At 51.0% G+C, this 24723-nt stretch overlaps 1 protein-coding gene across 13 annotated transcripts; it reads right to left on the bottom strand.

Moving 5' to 3' along the window:
• Positions 1–1621: 1621 nt before the first annotated feature.
• LOC138915127 (cytochrome P450 4F6-like) lies at positions 1622–20751 on the bottom strand. Of its 13 annotated transcripts, none has more exons than XR_011430288.1 (13): positions 20639–20751; positions 19975–20204; positions 14454–14598; positions 12731–12784; positions 12511–12638; positions 11012–11133; positions 10015–10285; positions 9613–9679; positions 9306–9435; positions 2968–3101; positions 2786–2887; positions 2573–2655; positions 1622–2297 (listed from the first exon to the last, which is right to left on the bottom strand). XR_011430288.1 is itself a non-coding variant. In XM_070246062.1 (13 exons), exons 2-13 carry the CDS (start codon positions 20170–20172, stop codon positions 2120–2122), a joined length of 1575 nt encoding a protein of 524 aa, XP_070102163.1. In that variant the 5' UTR covers positions 20173–20204; positions 20639–20751; the 3' UTR covers positions 1622–2119. The 13 variants fall into 13 exon arrangements, 10 of the variants coding, with proteins under 10 accessions (XP_070102163.1, XP_070102160.1, XP_070102165.1 ...); XR_011430287.1 differs by having other exon boundaries at positions 19975–20320; positions 20639–20740; XR_011430289.1 differs by having other exon boundaries at positions 14454–14626; positions 19975–20320; positions 20639–20733.
• Positions 20752–24723: the final 3972 nt, after the last annotated feature.

The raw sequence follows: 24723 nt of genomic DNA, 5'->3' as shown, positions 1-24723 counted from the left end.
AATCTTCCAATCATACGTCTCTTCAACATCTGGGTGCCACATTCCTCAAAACTTAAATGTAAGCTTCACGACTTTAAAACATTTTAAATTTTAGGATGGGATACAAAAAGAGGGTCGAAAGGGAGGAAAGTAACCCTCACTGAGTGCTGATGCCCACCAGATATTAACCCAGTCATGCTGTGTATGCCTGCTTATTCAGTCTCCACAGCAGTGTGGTAAAGTGCCTACACTTCACAGGAAAAGAACTGAGGCTCAGAGAGAGAAACAATTCTCCACAACCCACACAGCTGGTAAAGAGCAGACTGAGATTGTGACATTGGTAGTACAACTCCAGGGTGTGGTTGATCCAGGGTCATTTGACCCTGATGGCATCGAGGTGTCTGCTCCACCTGCTCCAAAGAGTAGTCTTGTCCTTGTGACCCAAGATGGAGCTCCAGTCACCACCTCAATGGTCCACGCAACAGGAAGGAGGAGAGGGGAAGACTGGACAGGGAGAGCATCTCAGCTGTCTCTTCAAGAAGGTTCCCGGAATTACCATGTAGTCTTTGACTTCTCCATAAGGGACACGGTACAGTTCTTTAACCAGTCTACCTTCAAGAAAAGCCTTCAGGTATGATTTGTGTTACAGCCAGCCATGCACATACCTAAAAACTAAGGATTCTAAGAGAGCAAAATGCGTATCCTGATACACAATTAGCAGTCCCCGAACAGGCCGTCCTGTTGACTACCAAAACATCCCGTGTGTACCCTGCTTCCTATACAAGGAACACACTCACAACATCCCAAGGGAGTCAAACCCAAAGTCCACCTGCTGCCTCCATTCAGCCCAGAGTCCAGAGTCTGGGTGATGTGCAGGCCTCCCCTTAACCTGCTGTGGGCTCTTATGGCCTGGAAATCTATACACTTAAAGGCAACCACCATTCCTACTACATGCAAGAGTGGAGTCATAACTGGACCAGGACCACTTAAAATCCCAATTGAGACTTCTGTTTTCCATGAATGGAAAGCCAGGCTACTTGGATTAAACTTTCAGGTTTCTAAAAACAACTCTCAAAGCTGGATACCTTCCCAGTTTCTTAAGTGAATAACGACCTGAAAAGACAGTAAAGAAATAGGAAGACACTACTCAAATGAAAACAGGAACCCAGAGATAAAATGAACATTATGTTCATTTTATTACCCTGGAGGCATTTCTCCAGCCAAGAAAATGTGAATCCCTGTTTGGATGTCCTCGTGGTGGGGAGAGAAAAGGCAGAGCCCAGGGAGAGGCCAGGAGGGGAGCACTCCTCACGTTGGTGGAGACCTCACAAAGCTCCACCCTCAGCATGACAGCAAATGGAAGAGGAGGAGCCTGCAAGTGTCACTGCGGCTTGACTTTAATCTTCCTGGTGGCCTTGGGCACCATGAGCCTTGAACTTCATTTAACTTCATCCTCACCCAGCACGGCTCCTAGGATTCCTCTTACAGAAAGCTGCCTCCTTCAAATTCGACGGATATTATTTCAAATATGGCAGCCACTACCCAGGCAGTGGTAACCAGGCACACAAGAACACTGACCCTAGGAGTGAAACCCAGCAAAAACAGCAGACACTGCAACAGGGACAGACAACACAACACACTATAAAGCATCCGGCTTGTCATGTTCAAGTCAAGACAGTAACACAGTAACCACAGATACACAGCGAAGGGTTCTGAGGTGAGGAAAGATTGGGTATATTAGGAGATGGAACCGAGGTCAGAGTGCTCAGAGCACAGGTTCTCCTCCGTGACTCAGAGCCTCAAAAGTGCCCCTTACGTCCGTCCTCCACCCTGGCCCCCTCCTGCTCAGACACCTCCCACAGCTCCCTACTGCCCACAGGATGAAGTCCCTCGTTGGTTTCTAGAAGAACCCTTGAGCGGCGTGGGTCCCTGTGGTCAGCGGGAGAGGCAGGCAGGGCATCGGCCTCAGAGACACCGCCCCGCCTCCACCCACCACGTCCCCTCCCCATCCTCCGCAGCCAACACCGCCCCCTGCTGGCTCCCGATAGGCTGGGGCAGAGGTGACAGCACAGATTTATTCCTGGGAATCTGCACAGTGAGGTGTGGGGTCGGGGTGGCTCCCGGGTCGGGAGGCCGCGGGTCACTGGGGGCCCGCGCTCAGCGGCTCCACCCGCAGCCACAGTCCGCCCTCGGCGCGCAGGATCAGCTCCGGCTTCCGGCGCGGCTCCTCCCCGGCCGGCAGGACGCGGAAGCGCAGCAGCGTGAGCGCCAGGACCACCTTCATCTCCGTCATGGCGAACGTCTGCCCGATGCAGTTCCTGCGGCGGGAGTGGGGGCTCGACGGCGCCCGGGACCCTCATCCCCGCACCATCGCGCCGGAACCTGTCCCGGGACCCCCATCCCCGCACCATCGCGCCGGAACCTGTCCCGGGACCCCCATCCCTGCACCGTCGCGTGGGAACCTGTCCTGGGACCCCCCCCATCCCCACCCGCAGGGAGAGTGAAGCCTGGGCCCCCCACGAGGGCTTGCACATCCTTTGAATGCCCCTACCACCCTCATCCCATCCTCGCCTCAGACACCCCCTGCCCTCACCTGGGCCCCGCAGAGAAGGGAATAAAAGCCAGGGGTGATCTCTTCTGGGGGTTTTCTGGGTTGAAGCGGAATGGATCATAGACCTGCGGGCGAGGCCAAGACAGGGCTGCTGGGTGGGGTTTCTCAGGACACCCGACGCCCCCAGAAAAGACAGGTGTGCATGCAGAGAAGGCGAAGCCTGTGATTTCCCCGGTCAGGACCCCGCCCCCTCACCAGGTCCTGGGCATGGAGAAGCGGGGAAGGGCCGCACCTCAGGGTCCTGCCAAACTGACGGGTTGTGATGTATCCCGAAGATGCTGATGACACACATGTTCCCTATGGGGGAAGAGAGGGTCGTCGGGACCTGGTCTCCCCTCATGGGACCAATACCCTCCTCCCCTTGACGTTGAGGGCACCTTTGGGGATGACCCGGCCATCCGGGAGCACAACGTCCTGGGTGCAGCAGCGGGAAATGGCCGCGACTGGGGGATGCAACCGCAGACTCTCCTTGATGCACATGGTCAGGAAGGGCAACTGGGCCAGGTCGTCCCTAAGGAAACCCCCGAACAATTATCCAGAGAGCCAAGACAGAGACCCCTCAGCCCTCCTCCTGCCCCGTTAGACCCTCTCTCCACCTTCCTCTGACCCTCACTCCTATAACAGGATAAGTTCCACATGGACCAAGGATTGAAGCATTAGAAAATTAATACCACGAAAGTTAGTAGAAGAAAACTTTAGAAACATTTCTGAGGAAAACACAATACTCATAGGGTATCCTTAAAAGTGTTAATATATTTGCATTTAAAAAAGTTTTTTGAATTATATAATTAAAAAGCAAAAAAAAAGTAATCTCTATAATGGGCTTATGAAGTTATTTGAATGAATAAGATCCCCTCCACACTCTAAGTTGGGATGACCTAATATTATAAAGGTATCAATTATTTGTAAACTAATCAATACATTCAATGCAATCCAATAAAATCCTAGCTGGCTTTTTTTTCTTTTTTTTTTGGAACTTGGTAATCTTATTCAGTTTGAAAGGATTCAACTTCAAGAGCTATGTCATTTTAAAAATAAAAGGTCAAAGAAAGAGAACTCAACCTACCAGATATTAAGATCTATTACCAAAGTGAAGTAATTTAAAAAAAAAAAAACGGTGTAGTATTATTGCAAGAACAGGAAAACAAACTCATGGAACAAAATAGAGAACTCAGATACTGCACGTGGTTAGATGAAAACTTCGCATCTGGTGAAGGAGGCCCCACAAACCACTGGACGGATGGATAGTTTAGTAGACAGGGTTCGGACAACTGGTGATGTGGAAACAGAAAGAACTAGATCCTCATCTACTTCATACACAGGATGCTGTCTCCTCTCACATGTGAAAGGTAAGACAATTAGGTTAAAAGAAGATGACCTAGGCGACATCTTTGTGACGTAGGAGTAGGAAGGAATTCTTAAATAAAACCCCAAAAGCTCAAACTGGAAGACAAAAAAATGAATAAATATGCATTGAAATTAAGGATTTCTGTTTAATAAAAGACACCACGGACCAAAAAAAAATCAGATGAGAGATTCACTGTAGATATCTGCAATAAATATATAGATCTAGAACAATATCTTGAATATACAAGGAATTCCTGCAAATCAACAAGAGAGATGACAGATGTGACTCAAGAGAAAAGTAGGCAGAGGACATGATCTAGGAATTCACAGAAGCTCAAACACAAGAGATTTAAAACGTGAAGAGATGCTCAGTCATTGGTTCTCAGAGAAATGGAAATTGTATAGCAATGAGATGTTGCTTCACACCTATTCAAGGCAAGAGCTAACAAGGTGGGCAATGACGAGGAGGTGTGGGGGTAGAGGGACTTCAAGCACTGATAGTGGAGGTGTGGACAGGGGCTGCCATGCTCGAGGGCTTCAGTATCGTCAGGGAAAGGCAACGTGTGTTTTACGACCCAGCAAGTTGGCTCCCAGGTATAGATCCCAGAGAGATTCTCAGACAGGTGATAGACACATGTACAAAGTGTTCACTGCAGTGATGAGATGGAAGCAGCCTGAGTATTCAGCTGTAAGGGATTGGAGAGGGAAGTACTATATGATGGCTCCAAGCAATAATCTAAAGTGTACATAGACCATGGATGATAAAATCTAATGAAATCGTAGTGCTATGCTTCCGGAAAAGGTGAGAACCAGCATGAGATCTGTAGTATTTGTGAATTTTAAAATACATCCACCCAAAACAAGAAATTATGCAAATAAAAGGATCAAGCTCTCTCGAATCATATTGGTGGAGAACTGAAAGTGGAGAGTTGGGCTGAATGGGAATGAATAAATATTGCATGAAAAAATGATGACAATTAGTCATAAATTGGGGGACATGGTCAACTCCATCCTTCGCACCTGAGGTCCAAAAAGCTAATTAATTAAAATTTTCAAGAGTATTTTTTGAACTACCCAACCCGATCATAGAGTTCAAATGGAAAAATAAGAATGCAAGAAAAAATTTGTAAAAACAAATTAATAAGATGGGGCAAACTTTATCAAGTTATTCATACTCCGTCAGAACATACTTTATCAAGTATGAAATGTTTTTTAAAGTATGATAATGAACACTTCTTGGTGCTTATGTATGAATATATAAATAAATAGAACAGAGTAGAGTACAGAAATAAACCCAAATATATAAATTAATTTAGTTTATCATGAAGCTGCTATTATTAAAAATTCTAAGACAAATACAAAATATTCATTAAATTATTTTGAGACAATTAGCCATTTGGAGGAAAAAAGATTCCTACCTCAGTAGTTATACCAATGGATTTCATATGGAACAAAGCATTAAATATAAAAGATAAAAACAAAAGTATTATATAAACAAAATTAAATTTTTAATAAAATATTTTTTTAAATAAATAAACCCATTAGAAGAAAATAAACAAGAGTTTTACAGTTTAGTATTAGAGTGTGAAAGTCTTTTCCAAGCATGATTTTTTTAAAAACCCAGAAGCTATAAAAGAAAAAAGTTAGGGCCAGCCCAGTAGCATAGTAGTTAAGTATGCACACTCTGCTTTGGTGGCCCAGGATTCGTGGGTTCGGATCCCAGGCAGAGATCTACACACCGCTCATCAAGCCACAGTGTGGCAGTGTCCCACATATAAAGTAGAGGAAGACTGGCACAGATGTTAGCTCAGGGCAAATCTTCCTCGAGCAAAAAGAGAAAGATGGGCAACAGATCTTAGTTCAGGGCCAATCTTCCTCACCAAAAAAAAAAAAAAGAAAAGAAAAGAAAAGAAAAAAGTTAATAAATGTGACTACAAGAAAATGAACCAAAACCAAAAATAAAGTCAAAAGACACTCTCGGGGATAATTTTTGCATAACAGACAAAGAAGTAATTTTCTTTTTATTTAAAGAACACTTATAAACCAATATGAAAAAAACTAGAAAAAAGCTCAATGTAAAAAGGACAAATTATGCAAACTGAAACTTCACAAAAAAAGAAATGCATTGCTGATCAACATGTGAAAACAGTGCTCAACTTTACCCATACTTAAAGTGATGCTCATTAAAATAACAAAGTATTATATTTCACCTATCAGATTGGCTACAGTTTTAAAGTTTCATAATGCACACTGTTGGTGATTTAAAGTTTTATAATGCGCACTGTTGGTGAGGATGCAAGATAATTGGCACTCTCAAAATCTGTTTGGAGGAGTGGATTTGCTGTGAGCTATTAAGTTGCAAAACTCAAATGGTCTTTGAGTCAGCAATGCTACTTCTAAGAATTTGTTCTGGAGAGACACCCACATATGTAAGCAAAGGTCAGCATACATGGATGTTCACTACATCATGTTTGCTACAGCAAAAGACTATAGTATACTACAAAACTATACTAATGTCCATTGATAAGGAAATGTTTAAATAAATTATGGTACATCCATATGGTGGAATTCTACACAGCTATCAAAAAGGAAATAGGGATCACTGGTCCTATCACACTACAGGGTAAATCAGTACAGAGATGCCGAAAGGCAATTTGGCAATATGTTATAATTGCAAATATTTTCATATACATCCTCCATAGAGGGATGAGCTGAGTAAACTGCAATGCTGTGCAGCACTCAGAAAAAGGAGCCCTAAGACACGCTGTTGAGTGAGAAGAACAAGTGAGCAAGTGTGTGGGCATGCGTGTATTTCTCTTAAACTGCAACAGTATATACATACATAGACATTCCAAGAGAAAAGAAAGGTCTGAAACGACATATGACAGACTGATGTCTCTAGAGACCCCTCAGGAGACAGAGAAGGAACTAGGCTTGGGGAGAGGGCAACAAAGTTGAAACTAATCTTCTCCATGATGTTTCATTTTGTGCACAAAAAATAGACTTCTTCCTATTATTTTTTTTTCTTAAGATTGGCACCTGAGCTAACTGTTGCCAATCTTCTTTTACTTTTCCCTGCTTTTTCTCCCCAAATCCCCCCAGTACATAGTTGTATATTTAGTTGTGCGTCCTTCTAGTCGTGGCATGTGGGACGCCTCCTCAGCGTGGCCTGTGAGTGGTGCCATGTCCGTGCCCAGGATCCAAACCAGGGAAACCCTGGGCCGCTGAAGTGGAGCGTGCGAAAACCATTCACCCACGGGGCCGGCCCCTTCTTCTCAATATTGATTTTGCAACTCAAAATTAATTTTCTGAAACTTAGATTTTATTTAAAAAAATGAAAGGATCTTGAAATTATATTTTCGATGAGCATGCCTGAATGCTCTGTGTATACTCTCATTTGTAGAGCGACAAGACAGATGAATGAGTGAGTAAGAAAGACTGTGAACAGATAAACGTGGTTATAGACTGAAGGACACAGGAAACCATCGAAGGCGACCATGGGATTGGGGTGCTGGCATAAGAGAGAGGTGTTAGGGGGCTGGCCCCGTGGCTGAGTGGTTAAGTGCGCACGCTCCGCTGCAGGCGGCCCAGTGTTTCATTGGTTCGAATCCTGGGCGGGGACATGGCACTGCTCATCAAACCACGCTGAGGCAGCGTCCCACATGCCACAACTAGAAGGACCCACAACGAAGAATATACAACTATGTACCGGGGGGCTTTGGGGAGAAAAAGGAAAAAAATTTTTAAAATCTAAAAAAAAAAAAAGAGAGAGAGAGGTGTTAGGTGCATTAACCTACCCTACTGTACTCATTTTTCAATATATCCATGTACCAAATCATCATGTTGCACACCTTAAACTTATACAATGTTATATGTCAATTATATCTTAATAAAATTGGGAGAAAAAAAAGAAGGAGGCTTATATTCACTGTAAACCATTTTGTACTATGTACATTTTTATCAAATGCATAATTTTTTGAAGTTGGGAGAAGCACAAAAACATTTCTCCAACTCACAGGACTGCTGTGCTAAGCAAAGCCTTGAAGTTGAGGGCACTACCTCCAAAGTGTTTGTCCAGTCCAACACCTCCTCACTGTCCTTCAGCCCTTGGATCAGAATCTTCCCCCTGGCCCGCTAGGCCCCAGCTCTCCCCGACCTCCACCCCAGTTTGCCCCTGTAGCTGCAGAAAGATGTTTCTAATACCCATATCCGACCCGTCCCTCCTATACTCAAAGATCTCCCATGGCTCCCATTGCCCTCTTGCATTAGTCATGGACCTCCCTTCCAGAAAGAATGCTGTACAGCTACAAGGAGTGCTTTTAGCTTTTAGCCTCCAGCTATAGGGTCTCCAGGCCCTGCTGCAGCATTCCAGCCAACACCACAGCTACCTGGGCAGCTCCCAGCCGAAGACTGAGCCCAGTGGCCACTATTGCCTTACCATTTCTGCCCAATGTGAGACTCCCCTAAAGGCAGCATCTCTGCCAACTTATCTTTTATCTGGTATTGGCTTTTCAAAGGACTTGAACTGACAGGTTTGGAAACTCGTAACATGGTTTCCAAAGCATTCCAAGAGGGGTTTCTGTTTCCAGCTCCAGCCTCTTCGGGAGCCCCTCTTGTTCCTCATACTGTAAATTTCATAAGGATACAACCACTGTTACTTCCCCTCAAACTGCCAGGCTCACTCCTGCACGCTTCTGTCCTGGTCTTTGCAGAAGCCATCCCCTTGGCCTGGAGCACTGTCCACTATCCACATCTAGTGGTGAATTTGTATTCATTGTTCCACTACCCAGCCTCACCTCCTTTCCTCTCTGCCCAGCCCTGCCCAGGGAGGACTAGAACAGAACTGGACACTGAGTTGGGAAAGGGCAGTTGGGAAAGGATATGTTTACTGAATGAGGAGATGGATGATTTTTTACTCCCAAAGACCTCTTGCAAACCCCTGGAATAGACTATTAGGCGGGAATTGGAGAAGAGAATAAAAATTAAGGGCAGCTTGGCTCTTTGGGGAAAAAATGCAACATCAGGCAGAAAAAAAGAGAGGGGAGAAGTGCATTTACTGAATCCATTCTGAGTGGCATCTGTTCTACACACATTGCTGCAGCTCTGTGGGGGAGAGACTCCCCACCCTCCCTACCAATTTACAGAGGAGGAAAGTGGCATGAAGAAAAGAGAACTGATTTTATTAGTCACATAGCAAGTTAGTGGGGCAATAAGTGTGGACACTCAGATCTTTCTGTCTCAAAAGTCTGCAAACTTTCTCCTGCTCTCCAGGCTGGGTACCAGACCCTACCTGTGGGTTCTGCTCCTATTCCCACTAAGTAGAAATGACAGAGGGGTTCAGGAACAGACCATGTGCACCTGCACTCACCACTCAATCTCTTTAGGCTCACGGTCCCTCAGGAGCTCTCGCACCTCCTGCCGGCAGCGCTCCTGGTGCTCTGGGTGCCTCGCGAGGTTGTACAGGACCCAGGCGAGGCCGCTGGCTGTGGTGTCATGTCCTGAGAGGCAGCCAGACAAGTTTGGGTTTCTGGGAGGCTTCAGCACCAGAAGGTGGACAGCGTCCTTACATTAAGGCCCTCAGTGAGAATGGGGAGGATGGAGGGTGACAAGGTTGTCCAGGGACCACCAGCCAAGTCCCTGGGATAGAAAGACCCCTGCCCCTTCTGTATTCTCACCCCCAAACATAAAGGTGTCAGCTTCAGCTCGGATGTCCTCATCTGACAGTTCCTTCCCATCTTCATCCTGGAGAAAGGACAAGAAGACCCTTTGAATCACACCAGCTCTGAGGGTGCCTGAGTCTAACCTGAACAGTCCCTGAAGCTCCATCATCCAAGTGGGATCCTTCTCTTATCATCTCCAGAGCCCACCCCACAAGCCTCCTCCCTGGTCTCCTGCCTCCTCCTTACTCCTTCCAGGCAGCCTTCTACGGAGTCATGCCTAAAACTTATCTCTGACCTGTCCCTTCCTTCCTCATACACCTTCACTAGCACCCTCTGCATCAAATCTAAGTTCTCCTATCTGACATTTGAAATCAAGGTCCATCCTACCTCTTGAATTCAGATCCCAGAGAAGCCCACCTTGGCCAGCAGGAGCACATCGATGAAGTCCAAAGTCTTGGTCTTAGCCTTAGCCTTGAGGAGGTCATGCGAATCCTGGCTAAAAAGAGTGCGGCGCCGCTCCTGGATGACAGCATCTGTGAAGTCGTGCACCAGGTCACAGGCCCTACGGAAGCGCCGCCCGTCGGGAGTGAGGTAGTACAGGAAGTCCATGTGCATGAAGATCTGGTGGTGCCGTTTTGTCACAAGAGCACTGAGCTCCAAGATGGCAGCAATATATTCGCTGGGATTCCTGCAGGCCCAGGCCAGAGAGAGCATTATGAAGCAGCTTCTCAACTCATGGGAAACCCTAGGAGCACCTCCCAGCCAGAAACCCAGGACCACATGCCATCCATAAAAGAGTGCCCTCATCATGCTTCTCTCTGCCTCCCATATCTGTGAGCTGTCTCATGTCCTAGACACCAGGGCAAAGCTTGAGAATCACATTCATCTCCTCTTTCTCCTACACAATATCTGATCCTGCCCATTCTTCCTCAGTTTCTCCCAAATCTGCTGCATTTTCTCCACCAAGTTCAGGCCTACTCCTCTCCATGGTCTCCTTGCATCCTGTGTCTACACAAGTCTTCTCTAGAGTCAGATGTCCAAGCTCAGCTTTGACCATGATCCTCATCTGCTCAAACACCTTCCATGGCTCCTTGGAAACCTTAGGATCAAGTTCATATTCCTTTGCCTGGCTTTTGAATGTCATTAAGATCTACCCCTGCCTACACCTCCAATCCTATTTCCCAGGCGTCTCTACATTGTTGTACACACTCTGCTCGTCCTAGCCTCCTGGCCTGTATCAAACATTTCTACCTACCCAAAAGGATTGCTCTCTCTCTTTCCCCTTCCCTGCTTCAGTGTCCGGCTCGGACCCTTCTCCTCCAGGAAGGCCCTTCTGATTGCCCTGGTCAGTCCTCCCTCTGTCTGTTCCCTTGCATCTATGGCCCATGTTCCGAGGCCCTGGGCCAGGACTCACTCCTGGCAATTGCTGTCGAAACTGAAGACACATTTCTGCAGACTGTCGAGGGTCATGAGGCTGATGTGCTCAAACATGTCCAGATGGGCACTGCCCTCCGAGGCCAGGCGCTTCCACTTGGCCTGGACAGAGAAGGGGCAGAGCCGGGGATGGGATGGGGCCTCCCCTGAGCCACGCCCCAACCCAACACCAGGACAGGCTCCCAAGACCCAGTCTCTTGGCCCCACGCACCCCTCCCCTGGAGAAGCAGGCATGAGTGGGAGTGGACGCTATTACCATGAGGACATGAAGACCCCACAGCTGGGGGTCAGGTGGCCTGGGTTCAAGGTCCAGCTCTGTGTGCAGAGCAGAAAGTTCAGTTCATTGGGTCAGTTCATAGCCCTCCTCTGGGCTCCACCGCTCAAATCTTCAGTAATACTTAATATAACCTTCTCTGGTGTTGGACAAATCAGGTTAGAATCCCAGGTCCATCACTCATAGTTCACTTACTAGCTATGTGAACTCTGGCAAGCTCCCTAACCTCTCTGACCTTCCATTTCATCGTCTATAATGTGGCAATAATAATCATCTCTACCTCATAGGCTTGTGAAAATTAAATTAGACAACATACGCCATGGCATTGAATACCATTTCTGGTATGTGGTAAGCACTAAATCACTGTTAGCTATCATCATCATCTTCATCATTATCATAGCGGCAGCTGACGACAGAAACGTCCCCATTCCTTTGTTCCTCCGTATACACTATTCCTTTGCAGTGAGACTCTGCAGCTCTTCCATTAGGAGATAGAACCTCTTTCTCCACCTCTCGAATCTGAGCTGCTTCAGCCAATAGAAAAAGGTGGAAATCATGGTGTGCTAGTTCTGAAACAAGGCTTCAAGAGGTACCGCATCTTTCTGCTCACTCTCTTAGATCCCAGTCTGCACCATGCAACTGAGCCTAGGCTAGCCTACTGGAGGATGAGAGACAAATGCAGGAATCCATTTGTCCTACCAAGGCCACCCTCGACAAACGACAGCCAGTCAAGCCCCAAACACGTATTAGAGCTGAGCCTGGATCAGCAGAGCTGCCCACCAAACCCATCCATGACCACAGACAGATGAGTGATTCCAGCTGAGATGAGACGACTTGATGGACCCATCATCTTGTGAGCAATAACAGACACTAGTTCTTTCAAGCCCGTGGTGTGTCATGCAGAAAGAGCTACTATGCAACCTTCATCATTACTATCTTGAATATACAGAGCTTCAGTGAGGCAGGCTAGAAACTAAAGCCTTCTGGGTACCTACTATGTGCCAGGAACATGAATCCATTACATCATCTTGACCACCCTTTAAGAAGGGATTATTATCCCCATTTTACAGATAAGGAAATGAGGCTTGGAGAGAAAAAGCAATGACCCCAAAGCCATCCAGCAGAGCCAGGACTCCAGATGTGTGTCTGAGGCCTCTCCCCGTTTCCCAAGGCTCCAGCTGGGACCCTGGGTTCAAGGAACTCACGTGCATGATGTCTGCACTCTTGTTGAAAATCTTTATATAGGACTTTAAGATTTCGAAGTGGAAGGCAGGTGTCAGCAGGCGGCGGTGGTGGCTCCACTTGTCACCAGCACTCAGCAGGAGCCCGTCCCCTAGTAGAGGCAGCCACAAGGAGTAGTGAAGGATAGTGTCTTCCTCTAGCCCCCAAGGTTATCCCCAACTCCCTTTGCCCATAGTTACTCACCCAGCCAGGGCTTCAGGAAGCTGTAGAAATACATATCCTTAGGTGCGATGGCAGCTGACATGAGAGGTAAGCCATCAGGGGCCATGGAGAGGGGGAGGGGAGGGACTTTTGAGGTGGGGTGGAGCCTCGGCCAGGGGTCTGCCCTCCCCCTCCACGCCCAGCATAGAAGGAGTGGGGCCAAGGGCAGAGGAAGCTGGGAGGAGGGGTGAGGTGAAGGGGGACCAGACCAGGCAGCAGCACAGAGTAGAGCAAAGGCAGAGCCCACAGATGCACCCCTAGTGCTTAGAGGCACCCCAACATGGCACAACACATCGCAGCATGGCTCGACATGGCTCCTACATGATCCAACATGTTCTAAACACCTGAGCACAGCCCAGCACTCTACAAAACGCCTTCATAGGGACCTGGGACACCGTGTCTGGTCAGCACCATCTGATATCTCCTGAGACATCTGACATGACCCCACCATGTGTTAACACGTACTGACATGAAACAACATGTATGACACACCCTGACATGACACAGCATGCTCTAACATGGGGCTGAGACAATCTGACATGACCTCAGTGTGAGCCACAGATGGGCCCTAGACAGGATTTACAGTCCCATTAATGTGCCAGACATGGCCCAGGTATGACACAGACTTCCTCAGCATTCTCCTCCACACCATATTTGCTGTTAAGTGCTTTTGTTCAAGGGCTCCCTTGTCCTTAAAAAGACCAGAGCATGCTGCCCCCATCAGATGCTGAGATCCACCCACCATGAAGAGCTGCCACTGCTCCCTCCAGCCTCTAGACCAGCCCCCCCAGGGCCAATCAGACACAGCTGACCACCCTGGGGTCTGGTGGATCTTCTCTCACAATAGTCTGGCCATTTCCCAGCCCCAAATCACCTTTCAGCTTAGGCTCCCTCCCATCAGAGGCAGACAGGGCAGCTGAGAACACATAGAACTAAGAAGGAAACGTCAGCATGCTATGTGACCTTGAGAAGCCGTTATGCGTGCCTGACCCTCAGCTTCCTCACCCAGGAAATACCCACCTAGCAAGGATGCTGGTGGATGGTCATCTGTGGTATCTGCCTGTCCAGCATCCATCCCATGTCCTGGAACTAGCACTCCACAGTCTCTCCACTTTCATTCCATGTAGTTAGAAGGGTGGCCATGCCACCCCATCCTCTGCTCCAGAGCTGGACATATGGCCCTAAGCCTTGTCAACCAAGTCACAGTGATTAGATGAGGAATTGGTCCCTGTGACCCAAGCCAGGCCAATTTCATGGAATCCTGCAACTTTCCCTGGGTCTGTGAGGAATGAGCTCACTTGTCCACGGGGGCTGAGCTTCTGGGACTCATCTTTACCAGCAGGAGAGTGAAGCCATCACAGAGGAACACAGAACTACAAAGATGAAGACAGATTCCCAATGGCATTGTTTGAAGACCTGGATGCAGCTGTGCCTGAAGACAACACTCCCTGAGCTTTTCAATCAATAGATTCTCTTTTTTACTTAGATCAACAGTATTGAGTTTCCTCCACTCAAAAATGAAAGAGATTTTGGCAACCAGAGAGAGCCAAGGACCTGCCCAGAATCACCCAGCAGGTTAGTGGCATAGCTGGGTCTCTGTTGACGCTGTCCATTCCCCTTGCTCAGCCTGGTCTGTCCAGGGGTAAGAAGGGCTGAAAGCGAAGGGAGGAAAGAGGCTGGGGTCGGAGGCTCCTGGAAGAGATACCTGGGGCCTGGAGCAGGGGGGCAACGAACTTAGGGTGGACGAGCCGCAGGATGGGGTAGAGGGGTCCCATCCACCAGAGGTGGACGTCACGGAAGTAGTGGCCCAGGTCCTCCACCAGCCGCAAGCCCTCCTCGTTGCTCTTCGCCTGGGGATAGGAGTGGACGAGGCCAGACCTGGCCTCAGAAACGACAACTGCCCTCTGCACCCACCCTACCCACCACACCCCCACGCACTCCCTTCTCCTCTTCTGCCTGGATTATTGATCTACACCTCTCTCCATCTCACTAAGGCAGCTTCTCTCTGTTGGTCTCTGTCTTTTTTTGTGTCTATATATCTATATGCCTCTCCTGTCCCCTCACTCTCTACATCTCTCTGTTTCTTTAGGCAGATAAATAGATAGATAGACAGACAGTGTATGGATGGACAGATAGATGATGGATGGATAGATAGACAGACAGATAGACAATTAGGTACAAGATAGATGGATAGATGGTGGACAGATGGATGGATGTAAAGATAGATAATGTATGTATGGATAGATAGATGACTAGATTGTGGATGGATAAATGATAGATGGCTGGATATATATAGAAAGAAAGATAGATGATGGATGGATGGATAGATGATTAGATGATGGATGAATAGACGATGGATTTATAGTTGGATAGATAAACAGATAATGGATAGATGATGACTTGATGATAGACGGATAAATGATAGATGGATAGATAGGGTAGATAGATAGATAGATAGATAGATAGATGAAGGGGTAGATAGATAACTAGATGATAGATGGAGAGATGATTAGATGATGGATGGATGGATAAATTGATAGATAGATGTGTTTGTATCTCTGTACATACATGCTTCTTTTACTGTTTATCTGTCTCTGCATCCTTCTCTCTCTCTCTTTCCCTCCCTCGTTCTCTGTATCTCTCTCTTTCCCTGACCCTGTTTCTCTGTCCATCTCTCCAGCTCCTCATCTGTTTCTCCTCTTCGCTACCTTCCATGGCTCGCCCTCAGAACCCATCACCTCTCCCTGGGTGGTCTTGAAATCCTGCTCACTCTGCTCCCCTCTCCACTTTTCTTTGCCTCTCACTCAGATCACCCCACCTGCACTGCAGGTGCTGGCTCTCTCACCTCCAGGCCTTAGAGTGGGCTCTTCCTCTCCATAGAATACACATTCTCTTCTTTTCTTAAAAAATTCATACTCATCATTCCAGACCCACTTCCAACAACTCTTCCTCCAAGAAGCCCTCCAGACTGCTCAAATGGCAGAAGTCTTGCTTCCCCTCTGTGGTCCCCCAGCCCCTGTCTCTCTCCCTCAGGCCCATCCTGACAACAAGATTGGAGGCGACTCTGTCTAGCTCTGTGTGTTCAAGATTGAGGGTTCCTCCAGGGAAGAGCCAGGTCTGAATTTCCCCACAGATACCAAGCAGTGTCTCGAACACCAGAATGGGGGTGGCAAATAAAAGAAAGAAGAAAAAGATGGCCAAGGGCACCCTAGAACAAGAGGGGCCTTTGAACCTGTAGGGGTCACAGAAGCTTGGCAGGGAGGGCTTGCAGCCCTTGAATGATGCTACGGTACCCACCATCATGTCTCAGGGGGGATCTGTGGTGATGGTGACAGAACAGGTGATGTTTGGATGGCAGAGAATGACAAGAGGGGCCCATCCAGGTCACAAATCCCTGGGGGTAGTTGGCCACCAGCTGAGTTACGTCTCTCAAGTCCTCCTCTGTCGGGGGAAACTGCAAGCAAGGAGGGGCCATCACTCCCCAGAAGCAGCCACGGCATGTCCCCCCTGCAGCCTCTGCAGTGGACACTGTGTCCAGATTCTGCAGGGATGGGGGAATCCAGGCTCCTGCTGCTCCTTTCCTCTCAGGGCAGGAGGGTCCCTGAGGCCTCTCCAAGTCCCAAGGGAGCAACCAGGGCACAGGGAGAAGACACGCTCTGCACACAGAGGCCGACCTTGGCTCCAGAAGATGGATTTCCCTCATCCTGGGAGTGATTGCAGCCACGGGGCGGCCACAGGGGGAGGTGCTCAAGGGGGAGGTTTGTGGGCAGGAGGGTGGACTCAGGACTAGACCCAGGGGCTCATTCTCACATATTTTCAACTCCACATGGCCTCTGGTTACTTGAATGGTGAAGGGTCTGCAGTCCCAAGACCCTCCAGCCCAGGCTGATGCCAGAGAAGGGGCCTGAACTCTGACCATCAACCAGGAGGGCAGCTCCCACCTATGAGCCCCTTCTGAGGGCTGGCCGCTATGCACGCTGCATCCTGTGTATCTATGTCTCACAGTGCATCTCGTCTGTCTCTCTATCTCTGACACCGTGTCCTGTCTGTCTCTCTGTCTCTCACAGTGCGTCCTGTCTGTCTCTCTCTCTCACAGTGTGTCCTATCTGTCTATCTCTCACAGTGCCTCCTGTCTGTCTCTCTGTCTCTCACAGTGCATCCTCTCTGTCTGCCTATCTCTCACAATGCGTCCTGTCTGTCTCTATCTCTCCCAGTGTGTTCCATCTCTCTCTCTCTCCTGAACCTATCAGCCTACCCACCAATTGTTCCATTTCCAGATGAACAAACTCAGCCTATGTCCTCCAATATGAAAAGAGGGTGGGTCACCTCCCAGTGGTGTTTCCTCTCCAGTCCCTCAGGATGTTTCATCCAAGCCTCACCATTACCCCCAGGTGCTCCAGGCAGGTGAACATAAGTCATTCCACCTTGTCACCCTCTCCCTGCTCTCCGAGGACCCTGGGGTGAAGATTCAAGGCATGTGAAGAAATTGACAAGAGAGGGAGAGCCACTCTGCCAAGGTCACACAGCAAGGGGGACTGCAGGAGGGATGACTAAGACTGGCCTCCACAGCCGAGCCATTGGAGGGGAGGAAGAACTGCAGTAACTGTATAACACCCCTGCTGTCCCGGGGCATGGTGAGAACATCCCAAGACCCAGAATCTCAGGAACGCCTCGCGATAAACCTGGGTCATCCTGTTCTGCAGTAAGCTGGTCTGGGGGAAGGGGTGGGAAGGAGCTGGACGCTCATCCCTTTGGCCTGGATAACCAATGGAGGTGATGGCAGGTTTTTCCCAGGCCTGGGGCATGGCCTCAACCACAACATCAGCCAACATTTATTAAGTGTCTACTGTATGTCAGCTCCTGGGCTGGGCACTGTAGATGTCATGTCTGCTCACAGAGCTACTGTCTAGTGGGAGAGACAAATAATCAAGCAGCAGTTGGACAATTGACTGTCTCAGCATGAACAGGGCCCAGTCAGAGGTTAAGTTTTGAGGGGCCCAGAAAGGGTTGTAGAAGGCAGTTACACGTGAGCTGAAAATGGGAGGTTAAGGGGGATCAAGCGGGTGACCGCAGAAGGGAAGCACTTCCAGACAGAGAAGCAGCAGGAGCAAAGGCTCTGGGGGGGGCTTGGCTCGTGGGGAGAGCAGGGGCTCGGAGTGCCCAGGCTGTGGGTGGCGGGGGCAGCAGGGCCCGCCGGGCAGCATTTAGTCCTTGTCTTCAGAGCGACAGGCAGTCATTGAATGGTTCTCAGTTGACATGTGGTGTGATCTAAACTAAATTTCAGAGAAATGCCGCCAGGGCTAAAGAGAAAGTGGGCGACAGAGGACAAGCGTGGCGATAAGGAGGCCAGAAAGGAGGCTGGGAGAAGCTTCCGGGAGAAAGATGACAAGGGACGGAGCCGAGGTGGCAGCAGCGTGCAGAGAGGGGGCGGACTGAGGAGAGATCCTGCAGGCAGCACAGCCGGACATGCTGAAGGACCAGATGTGCAAGTGAGAGAAGAGGAGGGTCAGGGGACCCCAAAGTACGGGACGTGGCGATGGGAAGCACGGGCTGCACGGAGGACGGGGCAGGATCCAGGAGGAGGCGTGAGTTCTGACTCTGATTTGCTGAAATGAGGTGTGTGTGAGATTCCACATGAGAAGACGAGGATGGGGCTGGACATGCAGCCTTGGGCTCAGGAGAGATGTGAATGTGAGTTCACTCACAGAGGGAACTGGTGGTCCACTCAGGAGCTGGAGCCCTGGGTAACGAGGTGGCCTCAGGAGAGAGAGGAGACAGACGAGGGCTTAGGATCCCAGGGGGTCCCTACATAGAAAGGTGGGGTGGAGGAGCCAAGACGGGAGACAGAGGGGCCACAGGGAGACCAGGCGAGGGTGGCATCTTGGAACCAAGAGGAAAAGGAGGTTCCAAGAGGACAGGGTGATCAGCAAGGTCAGAGAGCTGCCATGAAGTGGATGAGATGGGATTTAGGAACCTGGGTGTCACGGTCATCTTGGGGGAGCATGAAGAGGTGGGGGACCAGGCTGGAGCAGGTGAGGAGCAAACGGGGAAATGGAGGCAACAAGTGAAGACTAGTGTTTGTCCACAAGGAGACAGCAGAGTGAGTGGACTGGAGGTCTGGATGCAGAACGAGGTGCCTTGGAGGTGGGAGGGGGTAGTTTACATGTCACCCCTGTGTCCTGTTTTGTGACCTTCTCTAACATCATCACGGAGAAGAGCTCAGAGGACTTGGGTGGTTGAGCTCAGACAGGGCAAAGGTTTTCCAAGAGGCTGTGAAGGAAAGCCCAACGGGCAAGAGACTTCAGCCCATGTGCAAAGGCTGAGCATCTAAGCTGGATGTGTCCAAGGGAGTGGGGTTGGAAGGAAACTGTCGGACTGGGGTGTAGAGCAGACTGGACACCCCGGCAAGATCCAAAGGGTAAAAAAAGAAAGAAAAAGAAGCTGGAAAGAAGAGGAGGCCATGGTCAGAGAGTGCGACACTCAGGTCAGTGGCTTTGGAGGCGATGCCTTTACGCGTGGTGACAAAATCCAAAGAGGAATGTGGCAGTACCGGGCCGGCGGAGCACAGGGGACGGTCCTCTGAGGATGAGGCTGCGATGGTGAGCCAGGAGCCCCCTCCCAGGAGGTTTGGCCATGAAGGCAGAGGCCAGAATGACTCCTTCATAAGGGTAAGTGGTCAACTTCTTTCCAAGTTGGGCGATAGGGCCCACTGATCTATCTTGGGGGTAGGAGGCAAGACAGGAGGGAGGGGAGGAGAAGGAGAGACTGCCCATATATCACCTCCAGCCCAGCTGTGTCCCGGGGGGAAGGGGGCTGAGGTCTGAGTTAATTCTTGTGGGGCAGTGGAAGCCCAAGAGGAGCAGACACCGGCCAGAGGCCGTCAGACACAGGCCAGCAGCGAGCGGACCCTGGACAGTGCCCTGAAGAGGCCTCAAGCTCAGTGGTGGAGACTGGGGACACAAGGGGACCCAGCACTGTGCAGCCCGCCCTGGGAGCCTCTCAGAGCTGCGCTAATGGATCCAGAGCAGGCTTGGGGTGGGGACAAGGACGTGGCAAAGGCGTGGGATGGTAGAGCAGAGGAACTAGTGAGTGAGCAAGGAGGGGCCGCCTGAGCCTCCCTCTCACTTCCGCTGTCCTAGATCCCAGCCCAACCTGAGCCCCATTCCCAACCCCTCAGGAAGTCCACCCACCCTGATGCCCCAGACCCCTCCTGCTGCCACACTCACCAGGCCCAGGTGACCCCAAAACCAGTTCCGTTTGGGGGGCTGCGGGAAGCATCGCAGGCGGCAGCAGTTGTCATAGAAGGTGTAGGTCCAGGCCAGGACGTGGGCCAGGAGCCAGGAGGCCCCGCCCAGCAGCAGGAGCAGCCACGGGGAGGCTGCCACGGGCCCGAGTCCCAGCCAGGACAGGCTCAGCTGCAGCATCCTGCAGGGCACACGGGGTGGAGGGCGAGCTCCTGGGGCCCAGGAAAAGCGAGTATTGGTGAGCTTGACGCAGAGACGGACAGCTGACAAAGAGGGCAAGGACCAAGGGTGTGAGGGACAGGACAGCGAGGGGCAGGAATGGTGAGGGCTGGGGCCAGGGCAGAGAGGGCTCAGAGAAGGGGTCAGAGAGGGGAGGGGGTCCATGGAAATCCAGAGGAAGAGAGAGAGACAAACAGAAAGACAGACAGACAGAGACACAGAGACAGACAGGGGAGAAGAGATAAAGAGGAAGAGAGAAAAAGGAGGAGAGGCCCAAACTAAATCAGTGGGAAGTTTCCAGAGGCTCCAGTTACAGGAAACCACCGTCCTGGTCCCAGCCAGCTAGCTCCCTGGAGCCACCCCTGCCGTGGGCAGCGCCCTCCCCACCCCAGGCCGGCACCTCCAGCCCTGGACCCCAGCCTGGCACCTTCTGTCTGGAGCAGTTTGTCCCACACAACTTCCTCTCCCCTGCTTCTGGGAAGTCTTTGTCTCAGGCCCAACCTGTGAAGTGGGGGAGGCTGGCAGGGCCAGGCTGGGCCAGCCAATCCCAACACGCCTGCTTACTTCCTCCCCACCTGGCTGCAGGCCCAGATGGAGGTGGGGGAGGGGAGCCAGTGTTGTCAAGAGAGGCTTATGAACCAGCTCAGGGCCACACAGTGTGGATGCTGGATCTTCAGGACTCAGCACCTTCCTCGTGGGGTGGAGGGGGCAAGTTGAGGGGAGGGCAAAGGTGTCTCTGGGCCCCAAGTTTACAGCTGCAGCTGCCCTTCCCATTCCAGGGTGTGAGAGGTGAAAGGTTGCATCTGAGAGTTCAGGTGCCAGGTGAGCAAGGCCAGGCCAAACCTTGTCCCCACACATCTCCTGGGCTCTTGTCCACATGAGGGGCCAGGAGGGCGTCATGCACTGTTTCTTGGTGCGGAATCAGAAAGCTCAGAGACAGGGAGCATCTGGCCCCAGGACAGCACAGCCTGGCAGGAAGTCAAGACCTGCCTCCAGGCAGCCCAGGGCCTGCGTTGAGACATGAGTGCTGGGAACAGGAGCGAAGCCCACAGCCTCGTGAGGCTCACCCACACCAGACTCTGGGGTAAGGAGCCCCGTCAGGCGAGGGCATGTGGAGGAGTGGGGGGTGAGGCTGCAGGGGGTCATGAGAGCACGGGATACAGACAGCGGAGGGCAGAGCTGGGAGAGCCTGGGTGGAGTCCTGCCCGTCCTCACTCTGACTGTGGGCTGTGCCAGCCCTCTCTGGGCTCAGGGTTCCATCTGGGAAACAGGATGTCAGATGAGGGCCTGAAGGGGGCACATCTTGTCCAGATCCTGTCCCGAACTCCCCTGTGAGGTAGTCTCAGCCTCTGTGAGGTCTGCCCGCAATCAGAGGAGGGTGAGTTTGAAGGATGCAGCTGCTGAGTGAGAGGACTGGGACAGACATTCCTCCTGCAACTGGCAGAACGTTAGGGAAATGCCCACAGTTTCCTCGCCCTCACAATTCTTCCAGCCCTACCTGATCCAGCTTTAGGTGCTGGGCCCTGGATCTCTCAGTAAGTCTGGATGAACTACCCTAGATTCCTCTCTCTGCTGGGGGGGGGGGGGGGGGTGGTGTGGTCCACCTGCTGAAAGTCCATCTGGAGAAGAGCCAGGGCATGGTACATGAGAGCAGCAGGGCTGGTCAGATAGGCCTGGGGAGAAGCAGGAGGAAAGAAGAGGAAACAGAGGTTCAGAGAGGTGCAATAACTCCCTCCAGCCACACAGCAAAATAATTCAACATGACAGCACAGGTGAGAGTGACTCCTGACACATAGTGGGTGCTCATTAACTAATTAGGGAAAAAAGGGACTTTTGTAGCCATGAATTCTAAGAACTGGACCTCAAAATGTGGTCCTCAGACCAGCAGCATGGGCATTACCAGCCACATCTTGGAAATGCACAATTTCGGCCTCTAACCCAGGCCCACAAAGGTAAGGGCTAGAAATTTTTTGCCTCTGTCCCCAATAAAAGCAGGAGTTTATTTCCTTTCTCCTTGAATCTGGGCTGGCCTGGGCCTGCTTGACCAATGGTGCGTGTGGAGGTCACGCAAGCAGTGGGCAGCGAGGAGATCTCACGCCTGACGCTGACATTTGCTCGCGGGGCTCGGCCCCTCAGCACGCAGTTGCCGTGAGGTGCGGAGGCCCAAGCCACGTGGAAAGGCCTCCCTCGTGTAGAGCTCTGATCAACAGCGGCGCTGACTTCCCAGCCAACAGCTGGTATCGACTGCAGCCACGGCACGGAGCCGTTTGGACATCCGGCCCAGTGGAGCCTCCAGATGACCACGGCCGCGGATGCCATCACGCATACAGAGCCGTCCAGCCGAGCCAGCCGACATGCGAATCAGAAGAGAGAATGGAGTGGTTGCTGCTCGAGGCCACGGAGTCTAGGGACTGTCTGTGCTGCAGCAGCAGGCCATCCTGCCCAACTCCATCAGAATTCACATTTGGGGCAGACGCCCAGGCCTTCATGTGCAGGTCCCGGCTGGCGAGGTGCTGCTTTCAGAGCCCTGAGTCAGGCTCTCCAAGTCACTCAGGACCCTCACCCTCAGTGTCTTCATTTGTAAAATGAGCAGAAAAATCCATACTCGCCAGGGCTGTGTGTTTATCGAGAACCTGCTGCATACCAAGCACTGTTCTGCATGCTGGGGGTGCAGCCGTGAGCACAGCCGACGGCGACCTTGCCGTCAAGGGGCTCGCGTCCAGCGGAGAGACGGGCGAATATTGAATACATAAGCAAGAACGTATCAGATAGTGACAGTAAGGTGAGGGCTTCCAGGAGGAGGCGACCTTTGAGCAAGACCCGAATGAAGAGGGGACTGGGCTGTGTTGTTGAAAGGGCCCCGGGGACAGAGGTGATGTGCCCAGCAGTGGGCACAGGCAAGGGAATTCTTGTTCCTCCAACATCTGCTCCATGATGACAGTCAGTGTCCTTAGGGAAACCAGCCAGGTGGCAAAATTTGGTCCAACATTCAATCTAGAAGCAGGTATTGAAGATTCCTTCACCACAACCAAGAACTCAAACCCCAGCAGGCCTCGGGTGCCATGGGAGGGCAGAGTCCAGCAGCCGGGCCCAGCTTCCTGGGTCATGTGACAGCAGGGGAAAGGGGGCCAGCGTGGCAGGCAGGGAGCCTCATGTCGGGGTGTGTTCTGAGCCTGAGGAGGCTGGAGCATCCCCAGTAGTTTCTCATCCAACACGGAATGTGTCAGCTGTCAGATCACAGCAGCCTGGCTTATGGAATGTCCTCAGCCAGTGGTGGAGCAGGGAGCCATGCACAGGAAGACACAGGCTGGTCCTTCTCCAGGGTCCCTCCACCACACCCAGAGCCAGGCAGGGGGCATTCATGCGTCAGACCAGCGATGGTCACTCTGTGAGTCTCCAGCTTCAGGCACAGCCATCCGCCCCCACGAGCCTCAGTCTCCACATCTGTCAAATGGGCCTGAGAACAGCTCCACGTTGCAAGTGTCCATCAGACACAGGCAGAGAAGCTCCCGTCAAAGTGATGTGCTAGTCAGGGTCCCATCCACACACTGACTTCTGAGTGTGTGTGGGCCTCTGTGTGCGCAACATCTGCACCTGCATTGAAGACGCCAGGACCCACCCTCACAGCTGCCACTGCAGGAAGCAGAACTGGAATCTTCGTCCTTTCAACTTGGTACGTGTCTCTAATGTGCCCCCTCACTGAGCTGCTGTAACTTTTACCACTAAAACATACTTTTAAAATCAATAAGGACTTGGCACAGAGGAAGGCACACGGCTGGCACACAAAACGTGAGCAGCTCATACTTTGTGTCACCATGGAGACACACCTCCCGGGAACAGGCCTGGGGTCTGCAGGAATGAGCACGCAGGCTGCCTGTTGGCTGGAGTTTCACCTTTTCTTGCTCGGCCATTGGGAAGGAACAAGTTCTGGATTCAGCCAGAAGCGAGTTCAAATCCCAGCTCTGCTATTCACTAGCTGTGTGACCCTGAGCAAGTCACTTGCCCTCTCTGAGCCTCATGTCCTCCTCAGTGAAATAGAGAGGTGGATGCATCCTCCCACGTAATTCACTCCTCAACAACAAACTGTACTTCAGCACCTGCTCTGTACCAGGCACGGTGCTAGGACCCAGGACCCGGGATGAACAAGACAAGATGAGGTCTCTGCATAGCGGTGCTGATGTGCAATGGGGAAGCCAACAGGAAATGAGACCAAGTCCGCCAATGCTGGCAGTGATAAAGGAGATTAACAGAGTGGGATGCGCTAGAACGTGGCCAAGGGGGCTGTTCTGGGTCGGGCAATTAGGGAGGGCCTCCCTGAGGAGGTGACCTGTGAACAGAAACCTGAATGGGCTGTGAAGAAGACCGCCCCCTGAAGCCGCCCCAGATCTGTAAAGACCCAGGACAGGGTAGGGCACACATGTTGGTTCCTACACATGTTCGTTCTTGCTTCTGTCCTCAAGTGTGCTGAAACAATCAGGGCTGGCAAGGCACCGTGCTGTGTGTACGTACAGT

This window comes from Equus caballus, chromosome 21, assembly GCF_041296265.1.
Source record: "Equus caballus isolate H_3958 breed thoroughbred chromosome 21, TB-T2T, whole genome shotgun sequence".
NCBI classification, from domain to species: Eukaryota; Metazoa; Chordata; class Mammalia; order Perissodactyla; family Equidae; genus Equus; species Equus caballus.
Note: the sequence above shows the minus strand (reverse complement) of the source record. Positions and strands in the feature narration are given on the sequence as shown.

Bases quoted from the DNA above. Each gene is read 5' to 3' on its own strand.
- LOC138915127 (XM_070246068.1), bottom strand. From the start codon at position 20,376: ATGGACCCCCTCCCCTCTCTGACCCCTTCTCTGAGCCCTCTCTGCCCT. The intron at 10,286-11,011 runs GTGAGTCCTGGC...CTGGGCCTGCAG, and splicing joins TTCGACAGCAATTGCCAGGA to GAATCCCAGCGAATATATTG. The intron at 9,436-9,612 runs GTGAGAATACAG...GCTGCCTCTCAG, and splicing joins TGACACCTTTATGTTTGGGG to GACATGACACCACAGCCAGC.